The sequence below is a fragment of the Trachemys scripta genome, chromosome 11, assembly GCF_013100865.1.
Source record: "Trachemys scripta elegans isolate TJP31775 chromosome 11, CAS_Tse_1.0, whole genome shotgun sequence".
Taxonomy (NCBI): Eukaryota; Metazoa; Chordata; order Testudines; family Emydidae; genus Trachemys; species Trachemys scripta.
Window position 1 is genome coordinate 10,850,420 of NC_048308.1, and position 25,009 is coordinate 10,875,428.

A 25,009-nucleotide genomic window follows, 5' to 3' on the forward strand; every position below is an offset into this window, starting at 1 on the left:
AGGCTGGGTAAAGCCAAAGCAGCATGCTAGATTAAAAAAAACCAATAATAATAAAGCAAACTGTCTTAAGGTCAGACACTATTATAGGCAGCATGAGAACAACAGTAAAATACAAATGAAAGTAGCTCAGTCAGAAGCTATTAAAAAAACCAACAGCAGCCTTTTATCAAGAGAGAATGGAACATGCTGTACTGAACCACCACACACCTTAGGCTACGTAACTGGTGCATCTGTTGTGTCACATTATGACTGCTGGTGAAAAATGCCACAAAGACAATGCTGGAAAGCAAAATCCTTATTTTAATACCCAGGACAGCATTGAGCAACTTCTCCATACTGTCACCATAATGTGTCAGTCTGACTTGGAAGGTTCAGGCCTAAACTTAAAGTGTAGTTCAGTTATCAAGCCCATTCAGTCCTTGTTCTCTCTTCTAAGGCCACCGACAAAGGTGCCCATGCAGTTAGACATCTGTCCGCTAGAAACTGGACTGCTGTCTCCATTCACAAATATAGTGCATTATCTTGTCCCTTAGGGAAACTTTTTGTCATGTCTTGTACCTTTGTGCAAGCCTCTCGAGTAGTGTCTGAATCTAATGCATCTTAGGGAGGACTGACTGCGTTCTAATAGTCAAAATTCATAGAATCATAGAATATCAGGGTTGGAAGGGACCTCAGGAGTCATCTAGTCCAACCCCCCTGCTCAAAGCAGGGCCAATTCCCAACTAAATCATCCCAGCCGGGCTTTGTCAAGCCTGACCTTAAAAACCTCTAAGGAAGGAGATTCCACCACCTCCCTAGGTAACTCTTTCCAGTGCTTCACCACCCTCCTAGTGAAATAGTTTTTCCTAATATCCAACCTAAACCTCCCCCACTGCAACTTGAGACCATTACTCCTTGTTCTGTCATCTGGTACCACTGAGAACAGTCTAGATCCATCCTCTTTGGAACCCCCTTTCAGGTAGTTGAAAGCAGCTATCAAATCCCCCCTCATTCTTCTCTTCTGCAGACTAAGCAAACCCAGTTCCCTCAGCCTCTCCTCGTAAGTTGTGTGTTCCAGCCCCCTAATAATTTTTGTTGCCCTCCACTGGACTCTCTCCAGTTTTTCCACATCCTTCTTGTAGTGTGGGGCCCAAAACTGGACACAGTACTCCAGATGAGGCCTCACCAATATCCAATAGAGGGGAATGATCATGTCCCTGGATCTGCCGGCAATGCCCCTACTTATACAGCCCAAAATGCCATTAGCCTTCTTGGCAACAAGGGCACACTGTTGACTCATATCCAGCTTCTCATCCACTGTAACCCCTAGATCCTTTTCTGCAGAACTGCTGCCTAGCCATTCGGTCCCTAGTCTGTAGCAGTGCATGGGATTCTTCCATCCTAAGTGCAGGACTCTGTACGTGTCCTTTTTGAACTTCATCAGGTTTCTTTTGGCCCAATCCTCTAATTTGTCTAGGTCCCTCTGTATCCTATTCCTACCCTCCAGCATATCTACCACTCCTCCCAGTTTAGTGTCATCTGCAAACTTGCTGAGAGAGCAGTCCACGCCATCCTCCAGATCATTAATGAAGATATTGAACAAAAACGGCCCCAGGACCGACCCTTGGGGCACTCCACTTGATACCGACTGCCAACTAGACATGGAGCCATTGATCACTACCTTTTGAGCCCGACGATCTAGCCAGCTTTCTATCCACCTTATAGTCCATTCATCCAGCCCATACTTCTTTAACTTGCCGGCAAGAATACTGTGGGAGACTATATCAAAAGCTTTGCTAAAGTCAAGGAACAACACATCCACTGCTTTCCCCTCATCCACAGACCCAGAAGGCAGTTAAGTTAGGCATGACTTGCCTTTGGTGAATCCATGCTGACTATTCCTGATCACTTTCCTCTCCTCTAAGTGCTTCAGAATTGATTCCTTGAGGACCTGCTCCATGATTTTTCCAGGGCCTGAGGTGAGGCTGACTGGCCTGTAGTTCCCTGGATCCTCCTTCTTCACTTTTTTAAAGACAGGCACTACATTAGCCTTTTTCCAGTCATCCAGGACCTCCCCCAATCACCATGAGTTTTCAAAGATAATGGCCAATGGCTCTGCAATCACATCCGCCAATTCCTTTAGCACCTTCGGATGCAGCACATCCGGCCCCATGGATTTGTGCTCATCCAGCTTTTCTAAATAGTCCCGAACCATTTCTTTCTCCAGAGAGGGCTGGTCACCTCCTCCCCATGCTGTGCTGCCCTGTGCAGCGTCTGGGAGCTGACCTTATTCGTGAAGATAGAGGCAAAAAAAGCATTGAGTACATTAGCTTTTTCCACATCCTCTGTCACGAGGTTGCCTCCCTCATTCAGTAAGGGGCCCACACTTTCTTTGACTATCATCTGGTTGCTAACATACCTGAAGAAACTCTTCTTGTTACTCTTAACATCTCTTGCTACCTGCAACTCCAAGTGTGATTTGGCCTTCCTGATTTCACTCCTGCATGCCTGAGCAATATTTTTATACTCCTCCCTGGTCATTTGTCCAATCTTCCACTTCTTGTAAGCTTCTTTTTTGTGTTTAAGCTCAGCAAGGAGTTCACTGTTAAACCAAGCTGGTCGCCTGCCATATTTACTATTCTTTCTATACATCGGGATGGTTTGTTCCTGCAACCTCAATAAGGATTCTTTAAAATACAACCAGCTCTCCTGGGCTCCTTTGCCCCTCATGTTATTCTCCCAAGGGATCCTGCCCATCAGTTCCCTGAGGGAGTCAAAGTCTGCTTTTTGAAGTCCAGGGTCCGTATTCTGCTGCTCCCCTTTCTTCCTTGTGTCAGGATCCTGAACTCGACCATCTCATGGTCACTGCCTCCCAGGTTCCCATCCACTTTTGCTTCCCCTACTAATTCTTCCCGGTTTGTGAGCAGCAGGACAAGAAGAGCTCTGCCTCTAGTTGGTTCCTTCAGCACTTGCACCAGGAAATTGTCCCCTACACACAAAATTCCTACATCACATCTCTTTGATAGTTTAGATAAGGACACAGTGTTAGCTCAGAAGCTATGAAAAATTCAAAATATTCTGAAGAAGCCACAGGTATCCCTTGAATTGGATTCTCTAAAACAAAAAAAGGCAATAGGTGCTGTAAGCTTCAGAGCTCTCTGTGGCCTGATGAAGAGAGAGTGATCCTCAAAATCTTGCTACATTTCATTATATTTAATAAAATAACAATATCTGGCTCTTACATGAGGTTTTTCACCTGTTGCTCTCACAGTGCTTTGCAAAGGAGGTAAATACCAATATCCCCTTTAAAAAAGAAAAAGCGACCAAGGTCACATAGGAAGCCAGAGCTGGGAATAGAACCCACATTGTCTGAATTCCAGCTCATTGCCTATTCACTAGGTCACCCTGTCTTACATTTAGTGCCATGCAGTTACTAGTAACATTCTCACTGCTAAGCAGCAAATTCTTCCATGTAGTTTAAAAAAATCTTCCTCTTATTGAAGTCGGTGGATGTTTCGAGGGCACAACCGATCACAGGATCTGGCTCAAGACCTCTTGGTCTGGCCCTGCTGTTATTCTTACAAATTTAATTATTTTCAAAACACATCTGTACAGACACATACAACAGCAGCAACAAGATAACAATAATAATAAAGTTATGTTGTGTTCTTTGCAGCAATGATCCAGCTCTCTCTTTGGGATAAACTCTTTGGCTTCTGGGTTTATGATTTATCCATTCTGGAACTGGATTATTGCCTCGTAAAACAATGCAGCATCCTTTTTGGCTTTAGTTAGCCATCTATTTTTATTAGGGTGCTCCCTACCAAGCCTGCATTAATATTATAAATGTACAAAAGGTTCATTATTTCACAACAAATAACTAGCAAATACTGTTGTTATTTTTACAATGGACAGGCACGCTATTGAAATATAGTTGTGATTATATCTTTTCTATCCCCCGTCTTTCTTTTTTTATATATATTTTTGGAGGGGTGGTGGGAAAGAGCATAGATCTGCAATTGGTCCTTTTCACTAACCACAAACGTGTCATTTTCGCTGAAATGGACAGATTGTAATGTGAACAGATCAGAGATAATACCTTACTGGAATATAGCCATCCCCAAGAGAGCACATAATGTTTATTCCTCCAAAGCCTTAAAACCTGCAACTTGTATGGTCAATGGTCCTCGTATGGAATCTATTTATGAATTTTATGTGCACTTGTAAGTCTTTGATTCTCATGTACTGTTTTTTCCCCTACCCCCACAAGTTACCATGACAAATGTGTCACATAAAATACAGCTCTCAGATAATATCGCCACTGCTTAAAAAAGCATTTCTGGCTTGTAAAAATTGAAACTATTGAAGCATTGAATTTCTGCATTGTTGTTCAAGGGGATTACTGTAGATTAATGAATTTCCAAAGTACGAAATAGAACAGATGCCCTGATGAGCACCATGGAGCAAATTTCTCAAAAATTGTGGTAATTAAATAAAAGCACATACAGGAAATGTGTTTGCAGAGCTAAGGATGTTGTCATTTGCTGAGAATGGGAAAGATGCTGCATTGGTCCATAGTAAAAGCATCTATGAATTTTAATTCCATATATACTCTATGTATAATATACAGTAAGGGCACTTAAATAACCATGGTGGTTCTTGTTCAACTGCTCTGGATTAAAGAGATATTTGTGATTGGGAAGAGATTGTCCTCCGGGATGTATTGGCAGGGACTTTGCAGGATAGGTGGGGAGGGGTTGTTTTGTTCTGAGTTTTTTGTTCTTGTTGCTTATTGCTTTCCTTGACCAAAGATCATTTGTTTGGATCAGCTAGATGTATCCTAAATCCTCTATTCTTGGGATGGTTACAGGTGGCCCTCTGTTCCCTCCACCATTTCATGAGAATGTTACTAATTCTGAAAAAGGGGGGTGCATATATGCAAACTGTTTGGATTGAATTACAAATTAGGACTCACTCAATAGGATTTAAGCATGTGACTCGTGAAGTATGTGCTACATGCTTTGCTTAATAGGAATGGATTTAAGCACATGCTTAAAATTCAGCATGCATTTAAATTCTGTGCTGTATTATGGCCTAAGAGTCGTGCATCTTTTTGGGATAATGAATAAAAAACTGTGACTGTATTTTCAAAAGCTCTGGGTATTTTATGCCCAATACTAAGATCTATAATCATACATGCTAAGATAGGTGTAATTAGCAGTCGTGCTTCAGGATTTAAACTCATCTTTACAGAGGTCAGGAAGGGCTGTTTGTTCTCTCCCAGGAAAAGTGTGCACAATTGGCTAAGTTTTGTGTTCCTCCAAAGGTGCTCAGTACTTCTCGGTATCAGGACCATACTCACATCTGTTCCAAAGCAGAGTATGGCAACCTCATTACCAAAAGCAAAAGAAACACGTGTACTAGGAAAGACCTGGCTTATGAAAAGTGTTGTGTGTTCTAAGGGGATAAAAATATAAATTTAAACCAGATGCATAAAGATTCAGTACCAAAACAGTCTGGAAACCTGTTTCCAATTGGCCTGACCTGCCACATAAAAAAAGATTTCTGTTTGTGCCTATCTAGAGAGACACAACCAGGAGGAATTCATTAAGAAAGTCAGAAAGTTGCATTCCACCCAGGAGGCAGTAAGAAAAGGGACATTAATGGGCGTTGACATTTAAACTTTCTAGTTGTTTGTGTTAACTTCCCAAGCAAAAAGCTCACCCATGTATATTTGAGTTAGCTTTGTAGGTGGAGTCCTCTTATCATAGGAGCACAGAGCTACATGAATAAATAGGCTTAAAGGTTTTGCTATTTTACACCAGTTTAAGATCTGGCACTGATGTTTAAATACAGGGGAGACTGTGCATTGCTTTGACTAGTAAAATTCATACTGTGGGCCAAATTCTGCTCTCAGTTATAACAGTAAAGCCAAGGTGGATATGCTGGTGTAACTAAGCCTCTTAAACAATAAACTCTTTGAGATAGCAGTTATGTCTTTGTCTGTGTTTTGTCTCAGGCCTAGCATCCTGGGGGCTCTGGATGCTATCTTAATGTAATTAATAGATATAATAATAGACTTTTGCCTTGTTTGTAAAACAGGTCATTTCCAAATTGCTGCCCATGACCACATGATTAGTATTCTAGCCTTCCCTTATTTGGCATAATCTGTAGTCCTGTATTTAATATAAAAAAATCTCATGGTGAAATATTCAGACAGTCATCCAGTCTCTTCTCCTCTCCCCCCCCCCCGCCCCACCAGTTATTTTCTGTCGATTGTTGCAAATAAAAGAAAAACAAGGCATATATATATAGCTGCTTAGTTTCATCTGTGTTTACAGAACATAAATAATCTTCCCTTTAAAAGGTTAGGATGTATGTTTCTGTCACATTAGGAGGGCAACATTGTTTCACTCTGCAGCTGCTATTTAAACAGTGTGAAATCTCTTTTTAATCATAGGCAAAGTTCAAAATGAGATGCTTCAGACATCTGCTAGCTATTATGGGCTCTGCCTGCTGGAGGTAATAAATTATAGCCAAGGAGAGAGACAAATGACTTAATAGTATTTGTGTTCATTGCTTTCAAAGTTTGTTCTCATTCAGTGTTGTCTGTTCTTTCTGTTAACCTGGAAGTAGGCAAAAGGTCTTGAAAGAACATTGTGTTGTGGGTCATGTAGGAGTAATCACAGTGGGATAAGACTAACACCATGTATTTTAAGTTAGGGAAGAAACAACAAACAACTTGATTTCACTTTTCCACAGTGCAAGGGGTTTGAAATTGAATCACATTAGTGCACCCTCTGTGCATCCTGCCAAAAAGGAAAAAAAAAGAAAAAGAAAGAAAGGGGAAAAAAAGAGAGAGAGAAAAGCTGAGTGGTTCCTGTAAAGTGTGTGAAAAAAGGGCCACTTTAGTCTCCTCAGAATGGGGGATAACGGCTCAGCTTTCTAATTTGTCATGGAAACTTCTTGTCAACCCAGTAACAATGACGTCAAGGTGACAGTGCCAGAGAGACAGTGTTAGTCTGTTTGGTACACACCTGTTCAACAGCAGGAGTACAAGGTACGTAGGCTCTTACATTTTCCATCCATTATACAAGACAACTTGGACTTTGGAGAGTGTTTAGAAAGTGTTGCCCTGCAATTGAACAACTTTTCTCAGGCTTAGTAAAACATACTTGTGATCAGGTGGTTTTGAAACCTTAAGTTATATAGAAATGTAATTAATAGGAATTTGACCTGGAGAATAACTTCATTTTCTATGTATAACATTGGGCATTAATGATATCAACTTTGTCTCATGAGAGAAGAATAGTAACTCCCATGAATTTATTTACTCTATTTGCATGGAAGTGAATACTTTTGATGGCCCTTGCCAAAGTAATACGATATAAAGCATATGTAAAGGGAAAGAGGATACCGCCTCTGCCTCTGATAATGCCACTCCTGTACAAGCCGCAGTCCATGGAGAATAATATTTTTCCTGCATATTTTTTGCTGTGAGATTGATTATCTTGTTTAAAGTTGATCAGTTAATTTTCCTTTAACAACATCAGACTACATCTGTGTTTCTCCTTTTCATAGTTGTAATCCACACGTGCATGACTACCCTACTACTTTTGTTAATTAAAAAATAACTGGAACAGGGGCTTTTAGAAAGTATTTAAATAAGCTTTTTTCTTTCTTATACTAAAAATACATTAGTAGAGAAAGCAGACTATTTCTGCTGGGCTGTGTCTGTGAGGTATCAAAATCAGGTGTAATAGTGAGACGTGTTGCGTTTGTAATAGATTTTAAATCAGTAGAGGAACTGTACCATGCCAGTTCTTGATGCATTTTCTCTTACCACAGCGAAAACAGTAATTTACAGCAGTTACATATCTTGGCCATGGCAGCACATGATAATTTTAATAAATTAAACTGCACAATTATCATTGCTAAACTGTATGCATGAAATTGACACATTCCTAGAATGCGAAGGAGAAAGGCATGTGATCTAGTCATATGAATGAAGACAATGAAAATTATGCTGGATTGATGACTGAATGTAAAGCTGAGGAAAGGAGCAATATGAAATGTTGCTGGGTTAACATGAGAGGAAAATGGAGTCAGTTAATGTCAGCTGACATTTACCATACAAACATGAGTCAACAAAACAGCAAAAAAACTTCAGGACCAGACTCCAAAGAGAAACTGCTGAGCTTCAGTTCATTTGCAAATTTGACACCATCAGATCAGGATTAAACAAAGACTGAATGGCTAGCCAACTACAAAAGCAGTTTCTCCCCCTTGGTGTTCACACCTCAACTGCTAGCAGAGGACCTCACCCTCCCTTATTGAACTAACCTCGTTATCTCCAGACTGATTCTTGCCTGCATATTTATACCTGCCTCTGGAAATTTCCATTACATGCATCTGACAAAGTGATTATTCACTCACGAAAGCTTATGCTCCAATACATCTGTTAGTCTTAAAGGTGCCACAGGACTCTCTGTTGCTTTTTACAAAAAAGTAGTGATACCAAATAACAGTGGAGCTCGTCTGACTCTGAGACAAAGAACTATGTCAGTTTATAGTTCCCAAATAACTGATGAATGAAGATGAATGTTGACAACCATCGGTTGCTAAAGCATAATCCTAATGGAGATGGATGGTGTCAGATGATTGCCAAGTTCCAAGGAGTTGGAAGGCACATTGCAAGGGAGTTGGTTTTATACATAAGAGGGAGAATTGCCATTAGGGAGAAAGAAAGAAAGAAAGAAAGAAAGAAAGAGGGGCCGATCTGCTCAGTTACATGGGTGCAACTGCCATTGAGGTCAGTGTGTAACGCACAATTGAGGGTAGAAATGAGCCCATAGCGTGTGCATGCGTGTGGAATGGGTGGCTGTGTGAGTATTTCATCCTGCATTCACAGTGATGAAGAAATCTGTCTCCCTCTCTGCTCCTTTCATTAACTCCTGAAGGAGAAGCTGACACATTTAATCTAGGCAGAATTGAAGAAATACCTAGAAACACTCTATAAGACACAAAGATCAGTTTCTTTCCTTTGAATTTTGGTGAATTTTTTGTGCAATATTTAATGGTTGTCTTGCTTTATTTTATTCATTGATTGTGCCAAATAGTAGATTAACAGGAGAACTGGGAATGCAACTGAAATGTCCTGACTTCGAGTCCACTGCACTAACCATTTCAGTACATGTATCCTATGTAAATTGTAGAATTGTGTGTTCAGATGGCCTGATCAAGGATTGAAGTGCTTATCAATTTCTTCATAAGCATTTTATTGTTGGCTTGGCTGCAAGTCACTTTTTTTAACTTCCCTGATATTTGTTGGGAGACTATTACAACAAAACTTAATATGTCCTGCAAATTCTTAGCATGTAGAGGACAGCTTTCTGTTTCAGAAAGTTGAGGAAACAAATAGGGGGTCATCCATTTTGGATCTCATTTTGACCAGTGATGAATTAGTTTCACACATGAAGGTGGTCGGGAATTTGGGAGGAAGTGATCATGATCTGATAGAATTTAAGATCTTATGGAAAGGGGAACATGAGATCAGTAAAACAAGGACATTGGACTTCAAAAAGGTGGATTTCAACCAACTCAGAGAAATAGTAGACAAGGTCCCATGGAAAGACCAATTATGAAGAAAAGGAGTCTAAGGGAGCTGGCACTTCTTAAAAGATGTAATACTAGTGGCTCACCATCAAGCTATTTCCACGCAGCTGAAAGATAAAAAGAGCCACAAGAGGTCAATGTGGCTGCACAAGGAGTTCTTTAGCTGTCTAAAACCAAAAAGGGATACATACAGGAAATGGGAGGAGGGACATGTCACCAAGGATGTATGCATGGGAATTGTGCGAGCGTGTAGGGACAAAATCAGGAAAGCCAAGGCAAAGAATGAGTTACAGCTGGCAAGAAATGTTAGAGACAACAAGAAGAGGTTCTTCAAATGTCAGACAAAAAAGAAAGCTCAAGGATGGTGTGGGTCCGTTGCTCAATGGAGAAGGTGAGCTGGTAATGGAAGATGAGAGGAAGGCAGAGCTGCTCAATGCCTACTTTGCTTCAGTCTTCTCACAAAAATAACATGTGACCAAATGACTAGCAAAGTTACCAGAGACAATAAAGGGGAAGGGAAGTAGATTGGGATAAATGAAGAACATGTCAGAGTTCACCAGTGGGGCCAGATGCTATTCACCCGAGTGTACTGAAGGAATTAGCTGAAGAAATCTCAGCACCACTGGCAATAATATTTACAAACTCATGGATGCCAGGAGAGATTCCAGAAGACTGGAGAAGGGCTAACGTTGTGCCCATCTTTAAAACCAGGAAAAAGGAGCAGCCAGGGAACTTTAGACCAGTCAGCCTGACTGTAGCAATGTGGGACTTACCCCTGCGGCACCTCCCACTGGTTGTCTCAGGAATTAGCTCATCCAGCCTCTGGAGCGTCCCCTGCAGGCCAGTGTCCCACTGCCACTGGGCCCCCACATCCCTCCCTGGATTCCAGTGCCCTGTTATCTGGGGTGCTGCCCCCTGGCAGTACACCCCTCAGTCTCAGGGTCTCCCCTCCCTGGGGAATCCCCACCCCCTATCTCCACCTCGTCTCAGTCATAGGCTACTGCCAGCCACCAACTAGCCCTCACTCCCTGGGGCAGACTGCAGTATAAGCCACTCATCACAGGCAAGGGGTTTTTGGACCTGTTGCCTTTGCCTACCCCTGGGCTGCCCTCTGCAACCCCAATACCCATGGACCCTCTGCTAGGCCACAGCCTGGGGCTTTCCAGGCTGGAGTCTCCCCAGCTCCTCTGCCTTTCCCCAGCCCTGCTCCACTCAGGTTCTCTGCTCGCGTCCCTGCAGCCAGGTCCATTTTCCTCTACAGCTAGAGAGAGACTGCTGAGCTCCTGGCTCCCAGCCTCTTATATAGGGCCAGCTGAGGCCTGATTGGGGTGTGGCCCAGCTGCAAAGGCTTCCCCAATCAGCCTATTAGCTGCTTTCCCTGCCACAGCCCTCTCCCAAGACTGTTTTAAGCCCTTCAGGGCAGGAGTGGGGTAACCACCCCACTACACTGACTTTGATTCCTGGGAAGCTACTAGACCAGTGTATAAAACATTCAATTTGCGAATACCTGGAGGATGAAGGGGTGATGATTAGCAGCCAGCATGGATTTACCAAGAACAAATCATGTCAAACTAGCTTGATTTCCTTCATTGACAGAGTAACTGATTTGGTGGATAGGAGGAATGTGATGAACATAATATACCTGGACTTCAGCAAGATTTTTGATACAGTCCTAAAAGACATTCTGATAAGTAAGCTGGAGAAACATGGGCTCAACAGAACTACCATTGAGTAGATACATAATTGGTTAAACAACCATAATCAAAGAGTAACTATTAATGGAATGAGGTTGGATTGGAGGGAATGTCTCAAGTGAGGTTCCACAGGGATCTGTTCTGGATCTGGTGTTTAACATTGTTATTAATGACCTGGATGTAGATATAGAGAGCGTCCTGATCAAGTTTGCAGATGACACAAAGGTGTGGGGGGGTTGCCAACACTTTGGAGGATAGAGGTAAAATTCAGAGGGATCTTGATAAATTGGAGAACTAATTGTAGACAACAAAATGAAATTCAACAAAGACAAATGTAAGGTGCTACACTTAGAGAAGAAAAAAAATGCACAAACACAGATTGGGGGGAAACTGGCAGCACTGTTGAGAAGGATCTGGGAGTTGTGGTGGATCGCAGCCTCCACATGAGTCAGCAATGCAATGCTGTCGCAAAAAAAAGCAAATGCAATTTTAGGTTGCATTAAAAAAGGCATAGCATGCAAGTCATGGGAGGTGATAGTACCACTCTAGTCAGCACTGGTTCGGCCTCAGCTGGAGTACTGTGTCCAGTTTTGGTCACCAATGTATGGAAAGGGTGTAGAGAAACTGGAAAGGATCCAGAGGCAAGCGACAAAGATGACCAAAGGGATGGAATGCATATGAGTAAAAGCTGAAGGAAGTGGGTGTGTTTGGTCTGGAAAAGAGGAGGTAAGCGGGGATATGATAGCAGTCTTCAGATACTTAAAAGGCTGCCATAAAGATGGAGAAAAGTTGTTCTCTTTTGCCACAGGGGGCAGGACAAGAGACAATGGGTTCAAATTCACCATAGCAGATTTGTGAGCAAAGCAGGTGTGTCACACATTTAGTGGGGGTAACTTAGGCAAACTTTGAAAATGAGGCTTTCCATATTGATCAAGCCAAAATGAAGAACGAAGGGAACAGATTTATTTGCATATGACTCCGATTGCAGAGGGCACGGTATTTGATTTGAAATGTCTTCAGTGGAAGAACCGAAGCGGAGACATTGGATTTGCTTATCAATAGATATTATTTTTCAAATCACCCTCTGATCAAATGAGCATAGCCAGTTCTTTTAGGACAATTTAGTTATTTCCTTTTTTGCATCAGACTTCACTGATACATTTTTAGCTCTTTTATAATGTAACTGGCAATGTTAATGAGCATTTCTTTTCAGCTAAAACAGTCTCATAAAGCAAGTCAGACCTACAGTAAAACCCTGGATTTGCATTCTTGTTTGCAATAGAATTTGTTGCCCACGTAGGAACAAAAAAAAAAAACTGCAATAATTTTTCTGAGATTGTAATAAGAGAAGAACAGATTTTATGGCAGCCGTGTCCGCTGGGCATGCTCAGCTCAGTTCTGTCTAAAGGACAGACCAAGAATTATAAAATTTGAAAACTGAAGCTGTTGGTTAATTTGAGGCCCACAGTACAGTAGCATAGGCAACATTTTAAAAAGGGAAACATGTTAACTCAGCCAGAGTCTTTTTATCACTATTTTAAATAAGCTGATCTGTATAAAGACCATTGTAATCTCTCGTGCTGTTGTGGTTTAAGCAGTATCCTTATTTTAATAATGCTTTATGTGCAATTAGACCTATGCTGTAGACACACCAGGCCTAACTGTCCACTCTGTTACACTAGTTGGTACCTGGAGTCACACCAATGAAATATTGGTGTAATGCAGTGGAAAATCAGACACCAAGGGATCAGCTAATGGAACCCAAGCTGCAGGCAGCCCCTAGTGGTGGAAAGTGTATCCAGTACAGGAGAGCAGCAGTGCAAACTGCTGGAAGGATTTCATATGGCCAACATCCCTTGCCAAGTGAGAGGGGCAAGCTGGGAATCTGTCAAGTCATTGTCAAAGCATATGTCTAAAATCCTCTACCAGCTATAGATGCAGAGCCAAATGCAGACTGGTTGATTGTTTAGTTGTTGTTGATTGTTTGTGGACATGGGCGTACAGTAATCTTGCAAAAGCCTGGGCATATTTTATGGCTTGCTTGGGAATGGCCACACTACTCCTACACAGCCATCCACAAAGATTACTCATGCCAGGAACATTATTAATCTCAATGGAGGAAAGTGCACAGGAAATGTTGGCAGGGAGAGGGTTGTGCACAAAATTCATGCACTACGCACAGTCCAGCTGCAGCCCAGAATGCCCCCCTCTGCAGCTCCAATTGTGGAGGATCTATGAAAGCATGAATTCTACAGGTGCCTGGGGAGGACTCCACGGTATCTCCTTTCATTTCCCCTCCCATGCACATATGTATGTGCAGCCCGAGGCCTGAATCTGGCACCCAATATTTTCTAAACAGTCACTGTCAATGAAATTTTTTTAATGTTCAACCATATAATAAGATCCCTTTGAAAATTTCCGTTCTGTAGTGCAACACCTGTGAGGGTAATGGGGCCTGTGCCCATCCCTAATAACCCTTTGTAAATACAAAGCATTGCAGCTTTCCTAGCTATGAGGAGAATGCTAGTTACTTTGCTAATTCCTTGAGATACATTCTTCTGTAATCTCAAATATGAATCTGATTTTGTGTTCTATTAGACAACCTACTGAATAGCATTAAGGACAATTTATCTAAATCTGCCCTTGAGTTAATGCTGGGCCTTAGGCCCTGATTCACAGTAACTGAGCCTAGGGACCCTCTATAAAAATGAAAAATAGCAGCTATTAAATTTATAAAAGGGAAACAACTTGGAAAAGGAGAAAGTAAGCCAAGCTAGCCTCTCCAGAAATGGCAAAAGGGAGTCTGATTTACTGGACCATATGGTTTAGACATAGTTTGCATAATCTCCTCCAATTAAAAATAAAACCCATTGTATAAAAAACATCTGTTCTCAGATTTCAACATTAGGGGCAAAAAAAAACCCCATCAGGGAATAATTTAAATCCTTCATTGTGTTTTTATTTTCTGCATTCAGCTTTTACCTGTTTTGAGAAGTTAACATGCCCCACGTCAAACTACACTACACTCTCATGGAGTATTCTTTGACCCATTGTGAGACACTAGCATTCCTGCAGAGGGATTATTTGGTTGCTTGGCGTGATGCTACTGTAACCCACACACCTCCTGGGTGTGGTGTTCTGTCACCTCTAGTGGCCCCGAGACCACTTAGAGATTAATGAGTCTGCTACAGACTTAGCTAAGAGCCATATGGCTTTTAGCTCATGCATTTAGCTCTAGAGAGCCCAGGTTTGATCCCACCCGACGATGACCGGGGTCTGTTGGTGTTACAAGTGGGGACTCGTCTGGGATTTCAACTGGGAAGTCCTGAAACTCGGGATGTGCTTTCTCAGCTAAGGGAAGTCTGTAACCCACAACCTCGTGGGTGTGGTGCTCTGTCCCCTCTAGTGGCACTGAGACCACTTAGAAAGAGATTAATGAGTCTGCTACAGCCTTAGCTAAGAGCCACGTGGCTTTTCGCTCATGCATTTAGCTCCAGAGATCCCAGGTATGATCCTGCCTGCTGACGACTGGGGTCTGCTAGTGTTACACTGCCAGTATGATTGCAGACTGTTATGTTTACGTTTACAAGACATTCCCTTTTTGCATTAAATAGGTCAGGTATCCAGCCTTTGTTTCAACTGGATCAGTTCATTTGATGAGTTCTCTGAAAGTTGGAATATCTGACTCTATTCAGGCGAACATGCGCAGAGATTTTTGCAATGAAGCATCAATGTTCAGATAACATAATTATCTAGACTAACTACTAGATTGTATTAAAGTAAACTTAATCCTGGTGATATTAATCTCTTCTGGCTTCATCTCTGTTTGAGGTAAAACCATATTTAATGTGTATACCACTAAATTTCAACTCCATAAATTGAGATTACCTCAGCTCTAACAAAATATTCCTTGGCCCACCAAATCCTGTTTACCCCTTGAGCATCACTTGCCACCTCCTATGGAGAAACTTAATCTGAGATCTGACCAGTGCTATAGACATCAGGAAAATAACTTCCAGTTCAATATCATTTAAAAGCAGAGGCGGTTCGTGTATTGTAGGTGAATCTGTAGCAGTCTGCTGAATGTCAAACACCTTACACCCAATACTGCTGTGGCCAGTGCTTTCTGAAAGGAGCAGGGCATTGGAAGATGGTTCCCCTCTTCTCTAAATACCCTGGCAAGGGCAGGATTCCATGGTAAGGGAAAGGAAGAGGTGCACTATGGCTAGATCTACACTACGGGGGGGGGGGGGGGCGCAACTTCAGCTACGCGAATAGGTCGACTTACCTGGCTGTGAGGACGGCGGCGAGTCGACCGCTGCCACTCCCCCGTCGACTCCGCTTCCGCCTCTCGCTGCAGTGGAGTTCCGGAGTTGACGGCAGAGCGATCGGGGATCGATTTTATCACTCGACGCGATAAATCGATCCCCCATAGATCAATCGCTACCCGCCGATCCCACGTGACCTATGCTGCTCCTTTGAAAAGGAATTCATGCTGCACATTTCATTATACACCGTGTTTAAGCAGACACTGTACCCAGCAGACCACAGGCCTCCATTGTGGTCTGAGTTGTCTGGGATAGGAGCCAGTGTTGATCCTAGCACTATTTTGCATGCTGTGAAGGATCCTGCCCTGCTGCATGCCTCAGGGAAGAGGCTGCCCACACAGCGCAGCAGAATGCAGAGGCTCTCCGGTGTCTGTTTAACAATGAAGAAGTAGGTTATAAGGAAGGGAACATGTCTGTTAGTTGTGTAGGAGACTAGCAGCCAGGGCCTTGGGCATTACGTAACTTTGCCTCTGTCTTACTGGGTGACATTAGAGAACATCTCATAACCTCTGTGTACCTCGATAAAATGGGACTTGTAATACTCACCGCTCTCACAGAGGTGTTGTGAAGCTTGGTGTATTAAAGTTAAGAAAGTGCTTCAAGAGCTGAGAGCCTCAGATAACAGCCACTTATTTAAGCACAAAGTATTATGTCTAGGGAGAGCCTTGCCAACCAATGAGCGTGGCATTCATTAATGTTTGTCTAAATCGGTAGTTCTCAAACTGTGGTCCGCGGACCACTTCAGATGGTCCACGGATAGTTCCCTCTAAGGTGTGCGCCTGCACAGCCGCACACGAGAGAATGAAGGGCCACCCACGCCACTAATTAGGTGCCTGGACCCTGGAGAAGTTGGAGGGGGCAGCGGGGTGGGAAGAGGGGATGGGGGGAATTTGGGACGTGCAGGGCTACGGCAGCCAGAGAAAGAGGTGGCTTTCCCCAGCTCCAGGGCTGCGGCTGCCAGGGAGAGACCCCCCCATCCTTCACAGCCTCAGCTCTGTGGTGGGGGAGAGACCCCCCTCCTTTCCAGCCCCAGCTCAGGGGCTGCTGTGTTGGGGGAGAGAGGGCACATCCATCGCATTAGAAAGGTAAGATGACTGATATTAAAATACGAGTTGTGTGCTTTTATTTGTAGAACAAAAAAAATGTATTATTAAGGTTTCTTTATATAGCGCTTTTATCCAAAGCACTTTACAATAGTTAGCTAATGCTACAAACAACATTTGGAAGGATCATTAAGTGGTCTGCCAAGACCCTCAGCAATTTTCAAGTGGTCAGTGAAAAAAAAAGTTTGAGAACCGCTGGTCTAAATAAAGACAATTTCTAACCAAAACTTCTGAGAGAGTAGAACTCTCTCCAGCATGTTACTGTATCGATGCTCTGAGGTGGACGTCTGTATGTTCTCCATCCAAAGCCCATTTGAGACTCACCTTTTCAGAGTTCCCTGGTTAGTTAACACTTACCCCATTATTGAGCTTTGCCTGTGCTGTTTGTACAGCGCCTTGAGCTGTTTACCAGTAGGTTTTTGGTCACTGTATACAATTAGATTTCACAGAGTTGCTGAACAATTTGTTGGAGACGACATATGATGTATAATACTTCGGCTGAGGGAATTCTTGGCCATTTAGGTCCAGGTACTCTGTTTTGCCCAATCTCTGGGGGAATTTAGAACAGCCTGGGGGCTGCCAGGTGTAACAGCTGAGTAGCTAAATGTGCCCCTTCCTAACCTCCTACACCCAAGGCTGCTACGTTGGTTCTGTGCCCACTAAGGAGATACAACTGGTTTCTGTTCCCTTTGTACTATTTCAGGGAGCCAAGTGTGAGCCTTGGAGCCACTGAACACCCTCTGAGAGGTGCTGAGTGCCATAGAGGGCACTCAGAATTTTCCAGGATCAAGCCCATAATGACATTCTGACTGGATTCTAAAGCAAGTTGCTGAACAAACATAATAAGCTTGACATCTGGTCACCCTTGACCTTGAAAACATTCCAGACAACATTGAATGTACTCTTTTGGGTGGAGTGAAACCGTATTTTCCTGAAAAATGCCTCTGAAATTCTTGCAGCCACTCAAGCTGTACTGCAGATGTGTGAGCACGTGCATCAGTCCAAAACTCAGCACAGCCAGGATGTGGTTGTCTGGTAGGGACTCCAGTATGGGTGCAGTCTGGCAATGAGATGTTTAACATGAAACGTATATGTTATTTGAGCTCATAAAAACAGATTTCCTTTCTATTAATATATTTATACGTTTCCATTTGCTATCACTGCCTTTTTCTCTTGCCATAGAATCACATTGTATGTCTTGATTCCATAGCTTGCCGCATCTCGTAATGTCTCTGGTATTATCGCCTTATTCACAGCAGCATAAGCTGTGAATTTGGGCTGCAGAGCCATCACAGTGATCTCAACCAGACGCGCAACTAATCGGTCACATAGAAAGAGATCTTCCCAGGGAACTGGGGTCCATTGACTGATTGTGTTAATTTTATCAAAGAGATCAGAAAAGTCAGAGGAAAATGTCATGCCCATCTTAATGAAAATTCAAGTTGGTAACAGGTCCAAATCCTGAAGCCAATGAAATTTTGCCTGAAAAAGGACTTCAGCAATGAGCTAAAGACTCCCCAGAGAAAGGGTCTAATTCTGATCTAAATCTGGAGTAAATCCATTCACCTCATGACTCCCGATTTAGTCCCTTTGTGCCTGAAATCACAGTCTGGCCCACAGTAAAATCTATTCACAGCGATGCAGCAAAATGTTAACCAGAATTTCCAGTGCTCTCAGCCAGGCATTTCAAAGCTGTACAGGCTTTAGAAGGAGGAAACTGGGTACCTCAATGCCTGTAGTCTTTGGCAGAGCCAGTCACATCAGGCTAAACCTAAAGCCCTTCTCTGATGCCTGAACACCATCTAAGATTTCTGCTGTTTGATCTTTTTTAACCTCCCTTTTTTCAAATCTTCTATGAAATTACACATATTTACTCAGAGAACGTTCCTTCCCCCCTTACCCTTCCCCCAGGCTGCACAGTGAAAATTGTCAGGTGAAATCCAGCAGTGGAAAGCCTGATTTTATAGTCCCCTTCTGGGCTGTGGTGACAGCTCTGAGATTTTTCAGTACAGACCAAATCAACCTTCAAGAATCTAATCCAGTTTTCTGTTTATCTCCTGATATAAATGCAAACCCTGTTCTTTTTCTCTGTGCCTCTTTCACCCACTTAGAATAGTCTGTTTAGGGTAACTAAATGGTTCTATCCAAAACTGGCTGTCATCCAAAACCAGATGGGCAGAAATCCTAATAGTAATAGAAAACTAGCAATTTATATGAGCGCACAATACAGCAGCATACAGAAACACTTTGTTTAAACCAGCACAGGGCTGTAACTTATTGAATTTATGTAAACAGCGAGCTACAGTGGGTTTTTGTAATGATGTTTACATATTTTAGAACACTTAAATAGCCTGAACAGTTCTCAATGACTCTAACAAATTAATCTTCCATTGCTTGTTGTTTGTGTGAAAATCAGATATGTTTGAGATTTGTACTGAAGGGGTAAATAGCTCTTCATTTAATTGAAATGTATTCTGCATGCTACCTCGATCCTTAGGTTCTGTGTATTATTTTTTACTTCTGGGCATCTTTGCTTTTGCAATATTAAAACAGAAATCCAAACAGATATGGAGAAAGAGAAATAAGTTAAGTGTGAAAAAGATGTAAAACATGCACAGGAGTTCTGTTAACAATGCAGTCCATGCAAATATACATAGAGCATTCATTAGAGATGGGCCAGAAGTAGAACCTTTTATCCAGACCCTCCCCCAAACAGATTAATATAGCAAAAGATGCTGCCTTGTGCATTGCCTGCCAATGAAGCTTCTAATATTGGCTAGTTATATACGGGGCATTAGCCTAAATGGACAACAGTCTAAATGGACAATTGGCATCGCAGTTCAGTTTTAGACCTTGGCCAAAGCATGTCAAGCAAGCAACCTCAGCTGACAGTGTTTGGAGTCCAGTGTGAAATTTACAAGGAATTATTTGAAAAGTAGTGACTGTTAGATATAGTGCATAGAATATCCTCCTACCTGTCCTCCCAGCTCCCTACCTTCCATCCAGTATTCAGTTTAGAGATGGACCTCAGTTGCAAAACTTGGATGAAGATTTGAACATTCTCAAAGTACAGGGAATTCAGAAATAAGGCTTGGTATCAGTCCCATGTTTAATTAGGTTATTTACCTCTCTTCACACTAGCAGTGAGATTGTCAGACTTGTAATTAACCCCATAGCACTCAGGTACAGCAAGTGCACTGTGAGTTGTTTAGTCAATGTCCTCTGTACAACTGGCCGTGTATGTTGTTCTTCAGAGTGTTACAGATTGGTCAGGATAGTATTTATTCATTTACCTAGCAACCACCAACAGATTATTATAAGCAACTTCCCACCTCTCAAACAGAGCTTGGTTTGATCTTTCAGAAGCAGAGTGTATAAGACCCACTGCAGCATGTGGGATGAACAATTGAGGTTTTGGGGGGGGTTCCCCTAAACTTGTAAAAAGGTGGCATTCCTGCCCCATGCCAAACAAAACTACACTCTCGTAGAGTATTGTTAGACACTCCTGCTGAGGTCTGGTATATTAATAAAAGATAATACAAATGCCAGGAAAACCTTCACTTAGTGCTTAGCGCCCCATAGCTTATTTTATCTGAGCCTAACTTGTCCCCATTTTAGAAGTACTTAGGGTTCCTTCCCTGAGGACACATCTGGCCCAAACCCCAGCTCTCTCTGCCAGAGGACTATTCCCATTTCCCTTTAATATTTGAGTGATAAGGCACAAGCAAATGTACTGTAGTGAGCAGTTCTGCACTGGCAGGGGGATGGACTGGATGTGACCTGGTCTTTGGGGCTCAGTCTGTGCTCCCCTTCACTTTCTCTCATGGCCACTCTGCTGCCTGAGCCCAAACAGCTGTGCTGATGCCCATGTGCATGTACCAAACTATGATTCAGAAAAGACCATAATACATTAATCCTACACTAAACATTACCATCCGGCTCACAAAGCTTTTCTGGCTCCTGTGCTTGGAGCAGCTTGGATTGCCCGACGGCAGGAAGTCTCCCTGACTGGGATCGTTTTTAGGGCTTGTGTTTCGTCATCCCAAGGCTGGTGGGCAATTGGCAGGGTCCTTCCACATGAAAGCTCCTGTGGGAGCCTGAAGTTGTTGTGTAGTTGGGTCAGTAGAGTCAACATAAAGTAAACTGCTCACATCAGTGCTCATAACTTTGTGAGCTTTTTTCCCATGTGTGAATCCTATAGTAGCGATGAATGGTTCCGTCACTGCAGACTGTGCTGGCATAGGATGGGGTTCTCTTCTAGCTCCAGCAGTCCTCTGAAATTCATTTCCATTGCATAACTGGGATGTGTGGAAGCTCTAGATATGTGTTCTGTGTGATGCACCTGGTATACTAGGCATAGGGAAAGTGTGTAAAATAACTAGTAACAGGGATAATCTTGAACTGGCTTGGATAGTTAGTAAAAGGCAAAATAGAGATGACCATGCATCCAAACTGATAGTTCAGACCAGGACCTGAACCCTGCAGTTGTGCCCGTCTCTAATTAGTTGCCATGTGTAGCTAGCAATGTGTTCAGTGTCTATGGGCCATATTGTGGCTTTTAAGCTGCAGTCCAGGCTTCATGGGATGTGGAGGGACTCAGCCAGAAGTTCTGCAGTGGCTGCTCTGTCAACTTTTCACACAGATGTGGTGGATACATTGCTCTGTACTTGCTCAGCTCTGCCATCTCTCTGCCATTCCCCCTTGGATGGCTAGCTCCACTGGGGCACTAGCAGGGAGCAGTGGCTGACCTACAGAATGTGCCTGGCTCTCTGCAGCCCACATAGCAAGAGAGACAACTGATGTTTTGTTATCAAATGGCACGTATTCTTTCTATGTTTCTGCTCACTGCCTCATTGAATGAAGTTGGTCACTCCAAGGGATTATTTCTGAGAGCTAATCAGATGGAACCATGTGACTCTTTACAGACGCATCTCAGCCTGTAACAACGTACTAAACGCATCAGTTATGTTCCGTGGCTCAGGCACAAAAGAAAACAAAGCACAGAAGATGGCTTCATGGCCACTGGCAGCAGCACTTGCTGTGGCTACTGCTTTTGCTACACAGGAGACTAAGGCACAACTAGGCCAGGATATGGTTTTTTTTCAGGCCAGAATTCCTGGTTGTGCAGGTTTCACCTGGGGCAGAATTGCCAGAGTCCCACACTAGCTGCTTTTAGGTCATGATGCCCTGAACTGTTTTTGGGCCCCTTTGTTAAGTGCTAACATTTTATCATCTGTATTTGCTATCCCCTTTTCATCCTGATTCTAATAGTCATTGGGTGTGCCTGTGCCCAGGAGTTTCTCTGTGGACCAGGGATTATTGGGTTTGTCCTTGTGTCTGATCTTGTTGTTCTGCTTTATTGTCTATTCAGGGTGGTTGGATCTTTATTTTTATATTCATGTTTTGTACAGTTCCTATTGTACAGTGCTTAGATGCTAACTAACACCCGGCTATCAATTTAGTAAATGAATAAAGTGTAACGGGGTTGTTTCTAAAATAATAAGGGAACATGTGATAGAGAACAGTATTAAACCATTTTCATGTGAAATACAGCCTCTAAGGCATTATGTATTTTCTTTTTTCTCTCTTTAATATCAAATGTAATTGTGGTATGCATATATTTTATTTTGCATGACTGGCTGTAGATAGGATAACATCATTTTATGGCTGAACTAATTATTCTCTTTTTAAAAAATGTATTAAACAAGGAATAGACTCAGGGAGCACTTCATAGGTGAAAGGATGTCTACCATCACCAGGCTGATCCATCTGCATTTCACTTATATGGTTTACAGATATTTTTCCAAAGGTTGCCATTTGCCAGGCAGTCAAAGCTCAGATACATACCAGGTGAAACTACTTGCTAACTCCTTTTGTGGATGTAGCTGAGAGGATCCTGAAATGATCTCCCATCACAATTAGAATAAGATTACCAGAGATCATTTTCCCTCTCCACAACTCTAGCTGAACTTCAGATGTTCATTCTCAGGCCTTATCATCCCCCAGATACATAGCAATACATGAAGCGGATGTGAGGGAAGCTCCATCCTCTCACTGGAACATTCGGGATAAGTTAGAGGTGCCCCATCCCTTTGATGAAACTGAACTCTCCTATTACTTCTCTGCTGGTAGAGTTTCAGACCCTTTCTGTCCTTAGTATACCAGAATAAATCCAACTTTATTAGCTGGATAGCTTTATTAACTACAGTGGAATTGTTCCAAATCCCAGTGTAACTGGGCAGAATTTGGCCCATTGCCTCAAGTGACTATTTTTAACAAGTCAGAGAAAAGGCTGTAGAAGTCACTAGTTAATGACATTATCTGAGGTTCACCAAGTGCAGCTGCTTCCTATGAGGTGCTGTTTAGAAGTGCTATCCTTGTTGAAGGATCCTTTATCACAGAGCATTAGGAATTTAACACGATATTGACAAAGCCATGTCATAATTTCATTTTTAGGGTAGCCATTCCTGGGTCTGTTGCGCGAGGTGCAGTGTCACAAATAATTGATATGGACATGTCAGAAATTCAGTGCAGGGCTTCATAGATTGATGTTCACTGTAACATGCTTTACTGTGTTCTGACTTTCTGAAGCAGTGGCTTCTCAAGGCGACTCATTCTTTTCCTAGGCGATTTTAGGGCTCTTTCTCCTCTTCGGTTTAAACCAATAAAAATGGACATACTTTCCAAAAATCAAATCAGCCACCTGAAGAAAGCTTTTGCCGGGTTTGTAACACCTGCCACCCTCATTACTGGAAATGATCTGTCCCTGGCTCTCATTTAAGGAGTATCCAGGGGAACATGCAGCCATTTATTTTCTTGGATTTAAGCCCAGCTCATTTGAGACAGTTGTTTGTTAATACGCCGTTCAGTACATCCCTCCCAGCCTCCCCCATATTTAGATAAAACTACCAATCAGTCCCTTACTATTAGCTTGCTGTATGATGGCAAACATAGACATCTAGTGGCAGTTTAGTGCAGCGCACATAGCTTTTAAAACATCCTTTTGGAAGGCAAATAGAAATGCCCCAGGCTTCTCCTTCAGGTGTTTATTTTTCCCTTAAAAAGGATGAGAAGTCTGATTTTCTTCCAAGAGAAGCAGTGGAGGCCTCATAATTTCAAAATAGAGAACATGCTGTACAGAACAACCCTCTTAGGGGTGGTACCAGATGACAGAACAAGGAGTAATGGTCTCAAGTTGCAGTGGGGGAGGTTTAGGTTGGATATTAGGAAAAACTTTTTCACTAGGAGGGTGGTGAAGCACTGGAATGGGTTACCTAAGGAGGTGGTGGAATCTCCTTCCTTAGAGGTTTTTAAGGTCAGACTTGACAAAGCCTTGGCTGGGATGATTTAGTTGGGGATTGGTCCTGCTCTGAGCAGGGGGTTGGACTAGATGACCTCCTGAGGTCCCTTCCAACCCCGATATTCTATGATTCTATGATTCTTTTGGTGAAATGAGGGCAGGTTTCTTTTCTTGTATATTCTGTATTCATTCCCTCATTGAAACCCCTGTTGATGTCATGTGGAGAGAGTGCAGAACATGAATGTAACCCAGGCTGTGGACAGGAGAGTTGGAGCTTACTCTGAGATTGATCAGAATGCCGGGGAATCCTGAATCCCAATCATTACTCTCCTACAAAGACACAAGAGAAGGAAAAGCAAGAAAAACAAGTGTTTTAAAGAAAATCTCGCAGAGCAAATGTAGGGGTTAACAGATGGGTGGTTTTGAATTTATTACCTAAGGTTGGCAAAGTCAATAGAAATAAAGGAAATCAGAGGCACAGCTAGTTGAACTTTGACAAAGGAAATTACTAACACAGCTGCTAAGGAATTGCAACAGAAATCCTATCACCTAAGTTCTAGGATTGCCAATACAAATACAGTATTCCAGCCAATTGTATTCAGTGCACTTTAACCTGTTGATATTTTTCTTTCTACCTGGGCAGTTGTCTGGAGGGTGTGAACTAACCGTGGTGCTACAAGACTTCACAGCCAGCCACAGCAGCGAGCTGAGCATCCAGGTGGGACAGACAGTGGAGTTACTGGAGAGGCCCAGTGAAAGGCCTGGCTGGTGTTTGGTACGGACAACTGAGCGGAGCCCCCCTCAGGAAGGCCTAGTCCCCAGCAGCACTCTCTGCATCTCTCATTCCCGGAGTAGTGTGGAGATGGATTGCTTCTTCCCTTCAGGAAAAGGTAGGCAGAAATCTAGCAAGGACTATTTCAGGTTTCCCCTTCTGAAATACACAACTATGTGATTTCTAGCATCACCCGCTTCCCAAGGAACAGATGTAAA

The 25,009-nt window shown here is 42.7% G+C and overlaps 1 protein-coding gene across 7 annotated transcripts in view; it reads left to right on the forward strand.

Moving 5' to 3' along the window:
• KALRN (kalirin RhoGEF kinase) overlaps positions 1-25,009 on the forward strand; it is a 739,094-nt gene that overhangs the window by 577,130 nt on the left and 136,955 nt on the right. For all 7 annotated transcript variants that reach the window (XM_034786199.1, XM_034786196.1, XM_034786193.1 and 4 more), the window contains exon 34: positions 24,663-24,909. In XM_034786199.1, coding sequence (XP_034642090.1) covers positions 24,663-24,909 — 247 coding nt within the window. The remainder of the gene's footprint in view (positions 1-24,662; positions 24,910-25,009) is intronic.